The 14,680-nt window shown below is 40.5% G+C and overlaps 1 protein-coding gene across 1 annotated transcript; it reads right to left on the bottom strand.

Moving 5' to 3' along the window:
• Positions 1–3,950: 3,950 nt before the first annotated feature.
• Positions 3,951–7,937, bottom strand: sp7 (Sp7 transcription factor). Its single transcript, XM_027000575.2, has 2 exons — positions 7,776–7,937; positions 3,951–6,329 (listed from the first exon to the last, which is right to left on the bottom strand). The coding sequence occupies exons 1-2, from the start codon at positions 7,794–7,796 to the stop codon at positions 4,995–4,997; spliced, it is 1,356 nt and encodes a 451-aa protein (XP_026856376.2). The 5' UTR covers positions 7,797–7,937; the 3' UTR covers positions 3,951–4,994.
• Positions 7,938–14,680: the final 6,743 nt, after the last annotated feature.

Here is a 14,680-nt window from a genome sequence, read left to right on the forward strand (position 1 = left end):
AGAGCAGCCCATGGTCAGGGCCCCCGCCGGACACACTGGCGCCTCTTTCTGGAGGACTTCTGAACCACCACACTCCTCCGCCAAAACCCTACCAACCCTCTAGCAGTCCAACTCAAATCACTCACTTTTAACATCTCTCTTTTTCTCTTTCCTTCTCCCTCTCCCTCCTGCTGTCTCACACTCTCTCGCGCTCTCTCTTTCCCATTTCATGTTTCTCTGCAAATCCTTATTCATGTTTGGATTTTTTTTTTAGCTCTTTCTTTCCAGTTCTTCTTTGCCATTTTCCTCCTTCTACTTCTTCCTCGTTTGAACTTCTGTTTCATTTTCACTGTTACTATACAGAGAAATGAGCTACAAATGAACATGACTGTTAGTGTATTCATCATCGCAATGTAGGCTGACCAATGAGCAAAGAATACATTTTATTTAAGCATTTTTTTTGCTTTGTTATTCTCTCTTTTATGTTTAATATATATTTATTAGGGCTACATCTGTTGAAAAATAGAAAAATGATTATTTTCTTCTTTGTAGGACAGTAATTTCCCCAAGGATTTTATATGAAATTATTGATTTTATTATCATTATTAATTTATTACAAATTAAATTTGTTGTCTTTGTAACAGCAAGATGAGGAAGTAAGTTACAGTTATAGCATACCATGAACATTTATTAACTTAATGTAAAAAACCCTAATTCATCTGAACAATAGATTTAGAGTATAATATGTTATAATATATATGATAATGGTTTCTTTAAGAATTTGAAGAAAAATTCTTAAAAGACATGCAGATTTAAACAATACATAACATTACCAAAATTAAACTTAAGACTAAAAAAATATTATTTTTATTATTATTATTATTTTTAAAGCAAGTTGGGGATGATGGTTGTAAGGTGTAAACAGCAGATAACTCCATACTGTATGTATAGGGACTAGAAAACATCTAGTTCAAAGTTTAGTGAAGAGCAGATCGGTGAATTTGAGGAATTAAGGAGAGGATATATATTCTGAAGTGTCACAGCCCATTTCCTCAGCTTCCTCAGCTTTTTTTCTGGAAGCAATTTGTCATCCGGGGGACATTTAATAGGGAACATATTATCTTTTTACAGGGATATGGAGCCTGCCACAGCCTACCCACAGTTCCTATAAACAGAATTGGTCCATTTAGTGGTGTGTTTGATACATTTCAGAGCAGAAGGGTGCTCCATTACAGAAAGGGCCCCATAAAGGCTTCTATGAAAGCCCTAGATAAGTATTGCTAAGCACCACCCTGCTGCCAACGTCGTTAATGTAAATGAACTAATGATGATCAATCTTGTGTCTCTTTGTGGGGCTGAAAGCACTCTTTCCTCTTTCTTCATCAGCGAACATCTGACCTTTCCTGACCTCTTGCTGTTGTTTTAGGTCACTGATTTCTACCCCCGTCTCCCCCCAGCTAGTTTTCAACTGCTGCTGATGTGGAAAGACATGTCCCCCCCGACACCCCAGGCCTACTACTCCCATCCCCCAGAGCCTTAAGACAAAGGTCACCTGCACACACCTGAGCCTTTTCCTGTTGAAATGCATCCCTCCTTTACTTCAGGGCATGGGGGAGACTTATCACCTATAGCCAGCTCAGGGTTTGAGGAAGACCAATTGTTCGCACTAGCCTACAGTAAAGCTAGGCATTTCAGACACGGCATGGGGATTGAGTAAGAATTGAGAGGATTTTTGGGTATGGCTGTTTTGAGTTCAGGAGAAACCTTACAGAGAGCAGGCTGAGAAGAAAGGTCGGGATGAGCTTTGTCTTCTTCACACTCTTCTTCTCTCTCCTTTTTCTTCCTGTGGATTGTCCCCTGCTCTGCTTACAATGTCTCTCTCATGTCCCTGAGTATATTTATCTTTTTACAGCTTGACTTGAGCCACAGCTCTCTCCCAGGTTGTTGGTTTTTTTTACTCCTCGAACATAAAGTTTTAAAAATAAAACAAGGTTACCACCACCACAGGGGAGTATAAAAAGGCAAAAATAATAGTGGTGCTGGAGTCAGAAGCCACGGACCCTCCCCGACCCCCCATATATACCCCAACAGACACATACACACACACTCACTCACTCACACACACCCCACACACATCGCATACAAACGCACACATACACCACATATACACGCACACACACACACATGCACACACACACATACACATACACACCCCACCCAAACCCTCCGCCTGCGTCTTTAAAGCTGTGGACTCGACCGCGCGCCCACTTCAGACCTCCATAAACATGTCAAGCCCTGATGACAGAGTCGGCCCCGGGACCAGCTGACCTCAAATCCAGCTCATTAGAGTCAGTAAATTAGAACCATACAGCCAGGGGAAGAGGGTAGGAGAGGTGCGGGAGAGGAGTGCACTGTCACAAGAGCGGAATGTGTGTGCGCATGCGGCAAAGAGCTGTCCGTGCGGTGATTCTGGAATTTACCCCTTATCATGATTTATGACCACATCTAATCCCTGTAAACTTGTGTCGGATCGAAGAGTAAAGCAGCACATCATTGGCCAGTGTGCCTAACATTCTCCAATCACTGATCATTTTATAAATTCCAGCAGAGCCTTGATAAATCTGGCATAGGCCCAGAGCCAGTGTTTTGTCAGTGGGGGGATATCTTTTTAGAAGTGCAGCTCAGTGACTCATTCCCAAAAGAAAAGCCCACTGCTTTATCCCAAGCTCACTAACCCAGTGCTCCATGTGATTGTATGCCTGCAAACATTAGCGCCACAGAGAATGGCCTTCGGCTTCTGAAGTCTGCTGTTAGTTCACTGCCACATGGACAGCCCACAGTTCTGTAAACAGTGCATTGACTCAGCCCCCTCCCTCTGCTCGTCTCTCCTCCTGTCTCCTCTATCCTCTTCTCCTCACTCCTCTCCTCATCTGCATGACATGCGGCAGTCCCGTTGGGGGGGTAATTGTCCAGTATTGGGGCTGGTGGGGGTAATCGTGGACCACCGACTGCGGGGGAGGTTGCGTTTTCTGAAGCAGACCGTCACCGGCCCTCTGTGAGACGCATTGTGTCAACTGAGAGCCCCGCTTTGTTTCGGCTGCATGGACTAATTATGACGTTTGTTCAGCCGTGAGATTGCGAAACGGGACGGACTGGCGCAGGAGGGTCGTCACTGGAGAAGAAGAGGAACAGAAGAAAACAGTGAGAGACGGAGAAGGAAGAGTGACTGGGAGATTCCAATAGAGAGGAAATTTGAGAAAAGAGAAGGTCTCATATACTTCCTCACAGCTGTCACACCGAATGATGAGATTGATTAAAAAGGTCAAACCACTTGATAATTGGTGAAAAATATCCCTTTATGCACACCACATGGACAACATGCTTGCATCATCCTTTCATTTCTCTATTTCTTTCATTTCTCTATTTACCTCTGTTGCACATCCTTATTGCTTTTGGTGTACTATTTTTTATACTGAAACTGTATCAGATTTTCAAATAGCAGAATAAAAACAAAAAAAACCTCTTTAAAGTATGATTGTTTTGATTTTAGTTGTTTAAAGCTAAATCATATATAAATTGACTGATTTAATCCCATTCAGTTTCAACACATCAGTGAAAGTATGTCTTTTAAAAATGGTGGTACAATATAAAATCTTAGATGACTAACAGCCATTAAAAGACCTGCTTAGAATGCATGGAAAAATATTTCACTTCCCCAAATGTTTCAAGTAATGCATAACCAAGTAATATTGGTAATGTATGCAATTTGTTGTTATTATTATTATTATTATTATTATTGCTGCCACTGTCATTGTTGTCCCTGTTAGGCGTGAAGATGAAGACTACAAATACTTTTAACACAGTTTGGTGTTTTGGTAGCAAGTAGTTCATGATTTTGCTTCTCTGACCTCATATGATAGTGTTGATTTAAGATAACATTTCATTTCCTACTCAAAAAATACAACAGAGAATTGAATTTCACTTAATTTAATTAAACAGACATACAGTTTGCTGGGAAACACTTTTTGGTCTCATATGTACATGCTGGTAAACAACAGAAAATACAATTAAGATTACATATCCTAAAAAATTTGAAACCTTACAAATTGGCTTTAAATTCTACATATAAAGTTCATAAAAAAGCCAGCAGAACCTGAAAACCAACTGTCTAAAAATAAATAAATAATCATATAAAATGAAAAGTTTTAATTTATTTATGACTGGCTTTGCTTCATTGCCTGGTTCCTATTTTGTAATGCCAGTAAACTGCAAGATTGTCTCTCAAATGTTCATAATTTAAGGCATAAATTAAATTTTATGTAAATAGGAAATTAAATAAGACAGGAAATAGGATCAAAGTGGAACTCAAAGCAAAGACTAAACTGTACACCTAACTTCTTCTTTGCAACCATATTCTGCAAGGGTTTCTGAAACTATCAATTCAGTTTCAGAAAGGGCTGTGATAAAAGAAGAGAAAAATCATAATCTCTTCTTGTAATAAACATAACTTTGCAATGGAACTGCTGGCAAAGCCCAAAATCCTATCCAAGCCATTGGTCAGTGACAGTTGGGAGGTCCTAATACCATGGCCAAAATGCAAACGATCACTTTTGAGTAATGTCATCTGTAACACCTGTCTGTGATAATGATCAGAAAGAACAAGGATTAACAAGTCAATGGAACTGCTTAAAAATCAAGAAAAACCAGAATCTAAGTCAGATGCCTGACTAGGTGGGCATCTATAAATCTGTCTAGAAAATGAATAAAAAACATGTTCGTCTCCTGCCCTTGCTTGATTCCACACACTAATCCTTCATGTTCCACAGGAGAATATTTATATTAGTGGTAGTCTGTTTTCCTCAGAGGCCATTATTTGAGTGTATCTACAGATGAATGTCATAGAAAAGCCTTTCTATGTTTTTTTTTTTTCACAACATAACATTTTACGCTGAATAGCACCGATGTAACAGCAGCTCGATCTGAAGACCCCCATCAGATGATTCCCACAGCGATGGTTATATCTCCAGCAGACCGCTGCTGTTCTCCACCACGTTCCCTGCGGCATTCTTCTCCTCCCCATTAGCCGTGTGGTCCTGCATGACACTCCCAGTGCTGGCTGGGGTGCCGTCACTGGGCTCCGCAGATTCCTCTGGACCCCGAGGCTCCGACTCGCCCTCCGTTCCTCCGGCCTTGCCCTGCAGGCTGCCCTCTGAGTGGGTCTTCTGGTGCTTGCTGAGGTGGTCGCTGCGTGTGAAGCGCTTGTTGCACAGCAGGCATGTGAATTTCTTCTCACGTGTGTGGGTGCGCACATGGCGCTCCAGCTCATCGGAGCGCGTGAAGCGCTTGCCGCAGAAGAGCCAGTTGCAGACGAAGGGCCGCTCGCCTGTGTGCCAGCGGAGGTGGGCCTTCAGGTGAGAGGCCTTGCCGTAGACCTTGCCGCAGCCCGGGATGTGGCAGCTGTGCACAGGCTTCTTGCGCAGGGAGGCGGCTGAGGCGCCCAGCCGCTCCAGCTCCTGACAGTTGGGGCAGTCACAGGAGGACCTGCTGGTGGCTGAGCCACCCGTGTAGGCCCCGGAGCCCCGGGCTGGTTTTAGGCCCATGGGACTCTCGATGAGGCCGCTGCTGGCTACCGGCTTGGGCTTGTACATGTCCTGCGGAAGCATGTGCTGCGAGGACTGCAGGAGGTGCGAGGAGGTGCTGAGGCCCACAGAGGGGTACGGTGCTGGGTTGAGGGGTGTGAAGTCAGAGCTGTAGCTGGGCATGGGGGGGCTGAGGGAGGCCTGAGGAGCCACGGGCTGCAGCGAGGCCTGTAAACTGTCGGGCTGGGCCTGGCCACTGCTCAGCCAGTTAGAACCGGGGTGGACATCCCACCAGGAGGATGTGGCGTTGGCAGGCGCAGCGGTGATGCCAGGGTGGATGCCTGCCTTGTACCAGGAGCCATACGGGTGGGTCACATCCAACGAGGTGTAAACGCTGGTTAGGCAGTCGGCTGTGGCGTGGGCCTTGGTCACCAGGAGGGAAGGGTCCTGGGAAGCTGTGGATGTCTGGAAGGAGGAGAAGGGGCTGTATTCAGAGCCGTATGCCCCAGCAGGGGGAGGGGGGCTGCCGGTGGGTGTGAGCAGACCACCCCCCACACCAAACGAGCTGCTGTAAGAGTCCACCATGCCTTCGCTGCCTCGCCCAGTCTTAGGCACCTGCAGGTCAGAGGTCATTCCGTAGGGCTTCTTGACAGGCGCTGTGCTTCCTGCTTTGCCAGGCGTGGCTGTGTCACGGACTGGACTGGTGCTGCCAAACTTGTTGCAGGTGGCGGTCAGCATTGCCAAAGGACTTGAGCCATAACGTGCTTCTTCCTGAGAATGGACAGAACAGCACCAATGAGACTTAATACTTTGACATGGAGCATTTTGTTTATGTAGGTAACACTAATAGTCAAGCAGAATCTTTAATCCATCATGTAATCCCTTAAATACATATTGAAAACAGGATTCCTGGTGGTTTTCAGACATAAAAAATGCAACAACAAGCTTCACCTTAGTGATTAATATGTCATCACCCACACAATTCCTGTTAAACAAGTTTGCCACTGTGTGATTGCCACCAGTTCTAGAAGAATGAGGCACTGTTTTGATGACAACTGCTCTTATAGTCCTTTGAACTGTTGTCAGGCCCCCTTCACTTCAGCAGGTAACCAAGTACAAAGCTTTTGTAGCTCTAGTTACCACAGAGGAACTACTGATGAGGAAATTAAACAAATCGAGAATTTAGACATTAGAAATCTCTACCACATGAATTATTAGAATTATAATAATATTATTTATTATTCAGCATAAATTAAATTACAACACTTTTAACCCTGTCACACAATGTCCTTTTGAACCTTTGTGCCATAGACTTGAGTGGAATGGGACTATATAGTTCAGTCTGAAATCTTAATCACATGTTTTCTGTAAATTTACTGGTGTTTGTGAGAGTTACATAAAAAGTACACCTGAAAACTTCTAACGCGTACTCATTAACGTCTATTTTGGTTACATTTTTAAATTGAAACCTATAAAAAACAACTGTATACAGAAGAATGTAGAAGTATTACTGGATTTATTTAAAATTAGGGTCAGCGCACTGTTCTCTGAAAAGTACATGGGCGAAGTGCAACGGGGCTCTAGTGACTTCAGCGTTTAGCGATGGTCTCTGCCCCTGAGCGCTGAACACACGCGGTTTGACTTGGCACAGGTTGCTGCTCCCGTTTCCAGGTTAACTGCGCCCGATTACCATGCGGAGTTTTAACTGGTCTGTGATGCCTGCCTCAAAGCCATTACGCCAGGGTTTTATTTCCTATTCCCTTAATGTTTCAAAGTTCAGAACGAGGACCGCGGGAAAGCTTGCGCCGCCCTAACATACGGAGCTTTAATTATCATTGTAGAATATTTTGTCACAGTAATTCTGATCCCGCGCATCATTCTGCCAATCTGTGTACATCAAAGAGTTCAGCAACTCGTACAGTGTGTAGTTTCTGATAAATTTACCGCTTTCCCCATTTCATCCTGTGTAGCTCAGGATAAATTACAGCTTTAGACAAGAGCATTGATCGATGCTTGAAGTAAATAATTTATAATTTAACCAGCACTTAAGTATAAGTGAATCTAAACAGCAAAAACGCGCCCTTTACTTCCCCCACGCGCTGTCTCCAACGCCCATATACGTGCATAGGATAACTGTCACAAGAATTTAGTCTAGTAGGCGTAATACCAAAAGGTTTAGCGTGCGGTTACCATTATTAGTTTTTTGTCGTTCCATACCTCCAAAACCGACGCGGCCATCCCTGAGGATCAAATCCCAAAAGTTGAGTTTTCAAGACGGGAGGGAATCAACTCGTGGCCCGGGACGGTGTGTGAAGCAACTTCTGCACGAGCGCAGTAACTTCTATGTGGATTCAGAGACACGCCTTCTAATGACAGGGTCCCGTTCCCTTTGAAGCACAGCCAAGAGGCAATAGAAAAGGAGAGAGGGAGAGAAAGGTCCCCTTCGCGTCCTACCTTGCCATAGGCCTGCTGCAAAACAGATAATAGTGCGTATAAACGGATGTTTTAATGTTATTACGTTTGATAGCTAGTAATTTATCAAAGAACCGCTACTGAGATTTACCCATAAAAAAAAAAAGAAAAAAAGATAGCATTTACGTTTTTTAAATGCTTTTTAAAAACATGGCTCAGTAATAGTTTTTAGGTATTTTTCTGGGTTATGGCTTTTGTGGAGTTTAAACATATTACTTAAATTACACAATCCCAAACGAGCAGATACATGTAATAAATATTTATTATTCAGACACGAAGCTATATCAAGAAATAATCATGATGGGAACATTATATTAGTGGATTTTGTGTTTTCAGACTAATGAAGGCAACAACAGCATTTGTAAGGTACAGTTTCTCAAATGTTGTGAAAAAGATAAATGTAACTTAGGAATGAAAATGAAAATGAAAATGAAAGCAAATGTAGGCTAAATGCATAAATTAAATAGACTGTAACCAAAACATGTCATTATTGAAAAGCCAACTTGATTAGTTGGTGGCTTGTTCTGCAGCATAGAAAGATTTATCACATAGGAGAGGATCTGACACCTGCTTGCACTGGGATGTTATTCATCTACTATAATACACTACTGAATTTTAATTGAAAAAGAGTTTCAGAATGGTAAAATGTATGCTTCGGGGTGCCTGTTGAGATGCCTGTGCTTTGAGCTTTTTTATATTCCTAAAACTATATCACATTATTACAACATCTCTCTCAAAAAGTGGACATTTTTAAAGTGTAGGTTATTTTACATTCATCACATTGTAGAAGCATGTTTACTCTTACCAGTCCATAAATTAAGAGAAAAAAAATTATAATTTGAATAATTTTAAGATGTAGATTGTAATGTTTAGTATAAAGTGTACAGTGTATTGACCATTTAAAGCATAGCCTTACTTAAGACCCATCATACTGTAGTCATTAAAAGCAGTAGTGTAGGTTTCATTTCAGTTTTGGTGGGGGTACACTGCTTCCACCACCAAACCTAACACATTGTATGAGAAGTGTGAGCAGAAATTACTGGGGGGGTACGTACCTCTGTTCCCCTTCCAAACCTATGCCTCTGCTTAAAGTGATACATAGACTTTTAAAAAAAAGTCAAATGCTGTTGTCAAACTGAGTGTTTGGTAGACAGCTATTAATGTCTAGATTGATTTTACGTAAAGGCAGTGCACAGGTGATAATTTTTTATAGAGATACAGGACTTGTTTTTACCTACAGGACTCTGTGCTTTGAGCAGGTACATTATAGACAAAATATAGCAGTAATATGATAATCACAACACAGAAGTTCCTGCACTCACGTATATCTTCATTTAGTTATAATGTATGGAATTAAATATAGGGGTACATTCAAAAACACCAAAATCAATTTACAATATTTTAAAAACCAAATCTTATGAAAAAGGATAAGTTATATGCAGATATGCAAAAAAGGTCAAATAGTAATAAGTGTGCCTTTCAAAAATGAAATATGCACACATACAGCATCTGTGTGGACTTTGCATCAAACATTGAGTGTGATTTGCAGGAAAGAGAGAACAATAGTTACAGAGTAACTCAAAGGAAGCATGTTAAAAGATATAATATGTTTCCCAGAAGATAATAAAACCAGAGTTCATTTTCAATATATATAATCTATTTATTTATTTATTTTTTGTGGATTTATTCAGTTTCATGTAGCAAATGAAAATCAAAGTTTCCACTGAATCTTGGACCACTAGGTAGATGTAGACCTACATAATGATTGCCATTTTCATGTTGCACATGAGGACTGTGATGTTTTTATTTCTAATGAAAATAAGAAGCAGAACAGGACCAACCATGAAACTACAGACTGCAACATAGCTGTCCATGTTTGTAAATAAAAAGACAATTTAGAATAAGAAAAATAAGCTAAATTAAAATATAATGCCAATTGTTAGTTAGCAGAGCTAAGTGACCTATAACTAGCAACCTAACAGAAGGAACTGCCACAGATCTGCCACTGGACAAATCAAACATAGTAATGCATATTACCCTGTACATAACTTTGTAGCACAGTTCATGATTTCTATAACCTGAAACTTGGTCAAAAGCCTCCCCTGGTGTGTTTACAGAAACCCAGAGGGCAGCATCATGAACAGCCACCAGGACTGAGGGGGTGTGTAGACTCATGTAGGCTCCAAATGGCTTAAACATATGATTAAAGGTCTTTAAAGAGACACTCCAAAAATTTTCAATAGCAGGTTCATTAAGCTGACCAGGATACAAATGTCAACACATGAAACTGCATTCTTTATATGGTTCATGATTCACAAGATAAATACAAACAACTTAAAAACAAAAAGCATCCTAATGATGTCACCTGAAGACATTTTCTAAAGTGCTACTCTAAAGCAAAAAAGAAAGGGTGCTTGAAGCTAAAACAAAATGGAAACCAGGTTGTGTCATTTAAAAACAGCCCTCGATTATATCATTACATTTAGCCACTAAGAAATCTCATAATAATTTTGTTTGAACCAGTGCTTCAGAAAATACTATTGTTTTCATTTAATTCTAACAGCAGTATTATAGTAGTCATTCTTTTCAATCACCCTGATTCGTTGTATCACATGTAATGGACACACTCTATGATTAGCTCTTTTTTAACCCTGCACTGTGTGTGAGGCTAGCTTACACACAGTTATCAAATAAATAAACAGTTAAAATGGTCTTCCGGTAGCCCATCTTGGTTTTGAGTGTCCTTGTGGGCGTTTCTTTTTTTCCAAAATGAGGGGAGAGAAGATTAAAATTGTTTTCAAAAATAAACATGTAATTTCATTCTTTATTTTTTTCCCTCAATTACAAGGCTTGGTCAGAGCAGGCTTGTAGTTTGTGAGACTTTGGCCCTCAGTGTAACACACAAACTATATTTAGCAGTCTGCTCTTCAAATGACCCTCTCCCATCCTGATCTCCTTCTTTCTATATTTCTCTTCTCTTTCTCTTCTCTTTCTCTCTCTTTCTCTCTCTCTCTCTGTCTCTCACGTATGCACACACATTTATGCGTGTACACACACACACACACACACACACACACACACACACACACACACACACACACACACACACACACACACACACAACGTCATTACTTTAATCCTTCATCATAGTCATGTATGGACTAGCTGCTGATGTGTTTCCATTATCAGTCACTACGTCTATTACTTTACTGTGTTTATGCAGCCATTGCATTATTTCAGATAGGTAGTATGTAGTATAAACACCAGATAATGCCTTTTTATCAATGCTAATATGAGTGGCATAATTCCCCCCATTAATATTTTTTATCTACATTTCAACAATTTGAGGGCTTAAACCTTTTCTGTTCAGATCCTGACAGAAATTTGTTTTAAAAAGTTACATAATTTCAGAAACATTTGAAAATAGCATTTTGGCCTTAAGATGTAAGACCGTGTGTGGTGTAGCTAACCGACATGGTCAATTAATGCTAGGTTTATGAAGTGTAACACTATTTATGGGCTATATCAATGGGGAAGATGAGGAGGTTTTTTAAATAATGGGTATGCAGAAGGGCTATATATGCTGTTTTCAGTGTGTTAACATTAATATTCAAGGTCTATGAGGAAGTTTAACAAGTGGGAGTTGGAGGCTGTAGGATACATGTACAGTTTATTATGGCTTTTATTATGGCTTTTACAGTAATCAAAGGAAAAACAGACAAATCTATCAGAAACATAACCAAACAGAGAATTATATACATCATCAAAACACATCCAGTGGCAGGTATAGTAGTACCTTAACTATTAACATTGAAAATAAATTGTAATAAAATTACAGAGAAATTCTGGTAAACTCACTGCAAAAACTGAAGCAAGCTGGGTACTCCATATGAGTGTTTTAATGAGTCTGTCAAGAATCATGCAGATGATGATGAGGGCCTGAGTCAGAGTAGAAGAGACCAGTCATCAGAGGAGGAGAAACCAGTCAGAAGAGTAGGAGAGACCAGTCAGCAGAGGAGGATCCATTGGGGAGTATTCTAGGGCAGAGACTTTGTGACAGGACTTTAAGAAAAATGTTTACATTATCACTTGTAATTTACCAGTACAATGGTTCTTCTTCTGTTTTTTAATTTCCTGATGTATTGAAAACAATTCTTCACCTTCCTATTTAGGGATATTTTTAAATGAAATTGGGCTAGATGTGAATATCTGTGACATGGTGCATCATAATATGTTAAAGCAAAATCTAAATGATAAATTTTAAATATACACATAATTTTAGTCCTTGTAATAAAAAGTATGTCAAATAAAATCAGTACTTTGTGTTCAGGCACTTAGATGGTTGTTTGTCATAGAGTTTCTAGCTGAATTCAGAGACCTGATAAGACCAGAACTGCCTCAGGGCAAAATGGCAGTGTAGAGTGATGAAAGCAGGCCTTAGATTGACTTCAATTTAAGTACAAGTACCTTTTCAGTGTAAATTCATAAACACAACTGAAGTCGAAACAGCATTTCTATTTCATAGAAATAGAAAGTAGATGGATACAAAACCATACACTGTGAAAGAAAACACTTTAAAGAACAAATCTTGTGAAGAACACTGAAGTACCTGGTCTGTGAGTATTAGCAGAAAGGAGGAGTTTTAGAGAATGAAGGGAGGAAATGTAAAACAGAAGTGTGCAGTTGACCAATGCATGTACTTTTAATGTAAATAGAAAAGTATGGCACCACATGTGCAAGCTTCCATTGATGTAGCTTGAGGAAACTGCTCTCCTTGAGATTTGCATGTGGTTTTCCCATTTCAGCTAATAGCTTTGCAATTTCTCTTTGATGATCAGTAATAACACATCCTAAAGAGTGCATAAATTGAAAGGAGAGGTGTAGGAGTCATAATACGGTGCGCCTGTAGACGTAAGCACTTTATTGGGATGTTCTTTCTGGGCTTATCCCCACCACCAGTTTCCTTCAAAGGGGCAGAGAGACTGCATCTGTAATTAGAGATTTAGTAGGAAACTGAGGGAAATCATTTTGTGCCTATTTTTGAATTTTGACATGAAAGTTTCTGCACTCTTGGGCTGGGTAATGGTTTGTAAAAAACAGATTATTGAGCTATGAATTTGTGTGAATGTTTATAAAGGAACTGAGGCAAAAGTGGGAAGAGTGGGGGCAAGAGAACATCATACTTTACACATAGAATGAGCACAGTCATAGCATGAATACGGCATAGTTATGCAGTAGAATAAAAGGACATTTGCTACTGAACTAGTCATCATAAAAGCCTCATCTGAAATCCTTTCAATTTCAATCCTTCAACAAATAGTTTCCTTTTTTTTTTTTTTTTTTGTTAGACATATGGGGTCATTATGACTAACATTAGCATAAGTAGTTTTTGGCTTGAACAAATATTAATTTTCAATTCCTCAGGCATTTCATTTGACCTATAAATCTCCTGAGTGAGTGATTGTCTTGGACTGTATTTCAAGTGACTGCATTTTTTTTTTCCTGGAGTCAATATGCTTTCATCATCAGCCGGCATGTCGTCAGCGTGGCGAGGTCCCCAGAGCGGTTAAACGGGAATCAGCGGAATTGAGTCTCCCTAAATTCCACTCCCCCTCTGCCGCCCTCAGAAAACTCAGCTTCTTAATACCGCTGCCACGCGGGGAAAAAAGTGAAACGATTAGATGTGTGTGAGTGGCTCTGGAGATGGAAATGTGGTGAGGGAGAGATACAGGGTCAGGGACAGAGCCGCAGTGCTCTCTGACTGCCTTTTCCAGGCGTTGCGGTCACAAAAAAATTAGAATTTCAATGGAAAATGAGGGAGAGAGAGAGAGCGCACGAGAGAGACACAAGAGTGAGTGAGACAGCGAATTTAAATGAGTCAACAATGGCCCCTTCAATTATTAAAGCCTATTTATGATAATAAGAAAAATGTGTAGTATGAAAGTTTCTGCTATAAACATGTGGCTTTGACACTCATCCAATGTGGGTCTTGAATGAACCATAGCTCAATGTCTTCAGTAAAGCTAATCAACCTGGTGGAGAGGAAAGGTGCAGTGGAAATGGTACAAAACTGTTACTGCATGTCTGTCAGCTTGTGGCAGGATTATGAGCGCATTTTACACTCTATATCCTGCAGACACAGAGATCGGGTCCAGTACCACAGCCGCATCCTCGGAAAGAGGAGGCAAACGAACATAAACCCAGAAGTGTGGTTTAAAAAAGAACAATGCACACCCAGTGTCAGAGGAAGGGAGAAAGGATGGAATCCTAAAGGGAAAGAGTCCAGAGACAGAGAAACATAGACAGAGAGACAGAAGTCTTTTACAGCAAGGTAAAAATAAGCATGTTGTACCTAAAGAGAACCTTTCCTTTAAACCCCAAAAACAAAACAAGAAAGGCCAGTGAACCACACCATATGTAAGCTAGGAGACTCAGACCACCCAACGCTGCTCCCACACCCTGAAGCTAAAAGAGGGAAACAGCAGCACATCAAATATAGCCATTACAAAGGAAAACATTAGGTTCCCTCACATAATCCAGCTTCCACCTTTAGATTGGTTCCCATTAGCGCTTGTATTTTTATATTTAGTCAAGAACACCAGAAATGTTAGACCCACCACCATCTTATAAAACATTTTTTTTTCTTTCAA

Source organism: Electrophorus electricus, chromosome 3, assembly GCF_013358815.1.
Source record: "Electrophorus electricus isolate fEleEle1 chromosome 3, fEleEle1.pri, whole genome shotgun sequence".
NCBI classification, from domain to species: domain Eukaryota; kingdom Metazoa; phylum Chordata; class Actinopteri; order Gymnotiformes; family Gymnotidae; genus Electrophorus; species Electrophorus electricus.

Bases quoted from the DNA above. Each gene is read 5' to 3' on its own strand.
- sp7 (XM_027000575.2), bottom strand. From the start codon at position 7,796: ATGGCCGCGTCGGTTTTGGAG. The intron at 6,330-7,775 runs GTATGGAACGAC...GTCCATTCTCAG, and splicing joins TGGCCGCGTCGGTTTTGGAG to GAAGAAGCACGTTATGGCTC.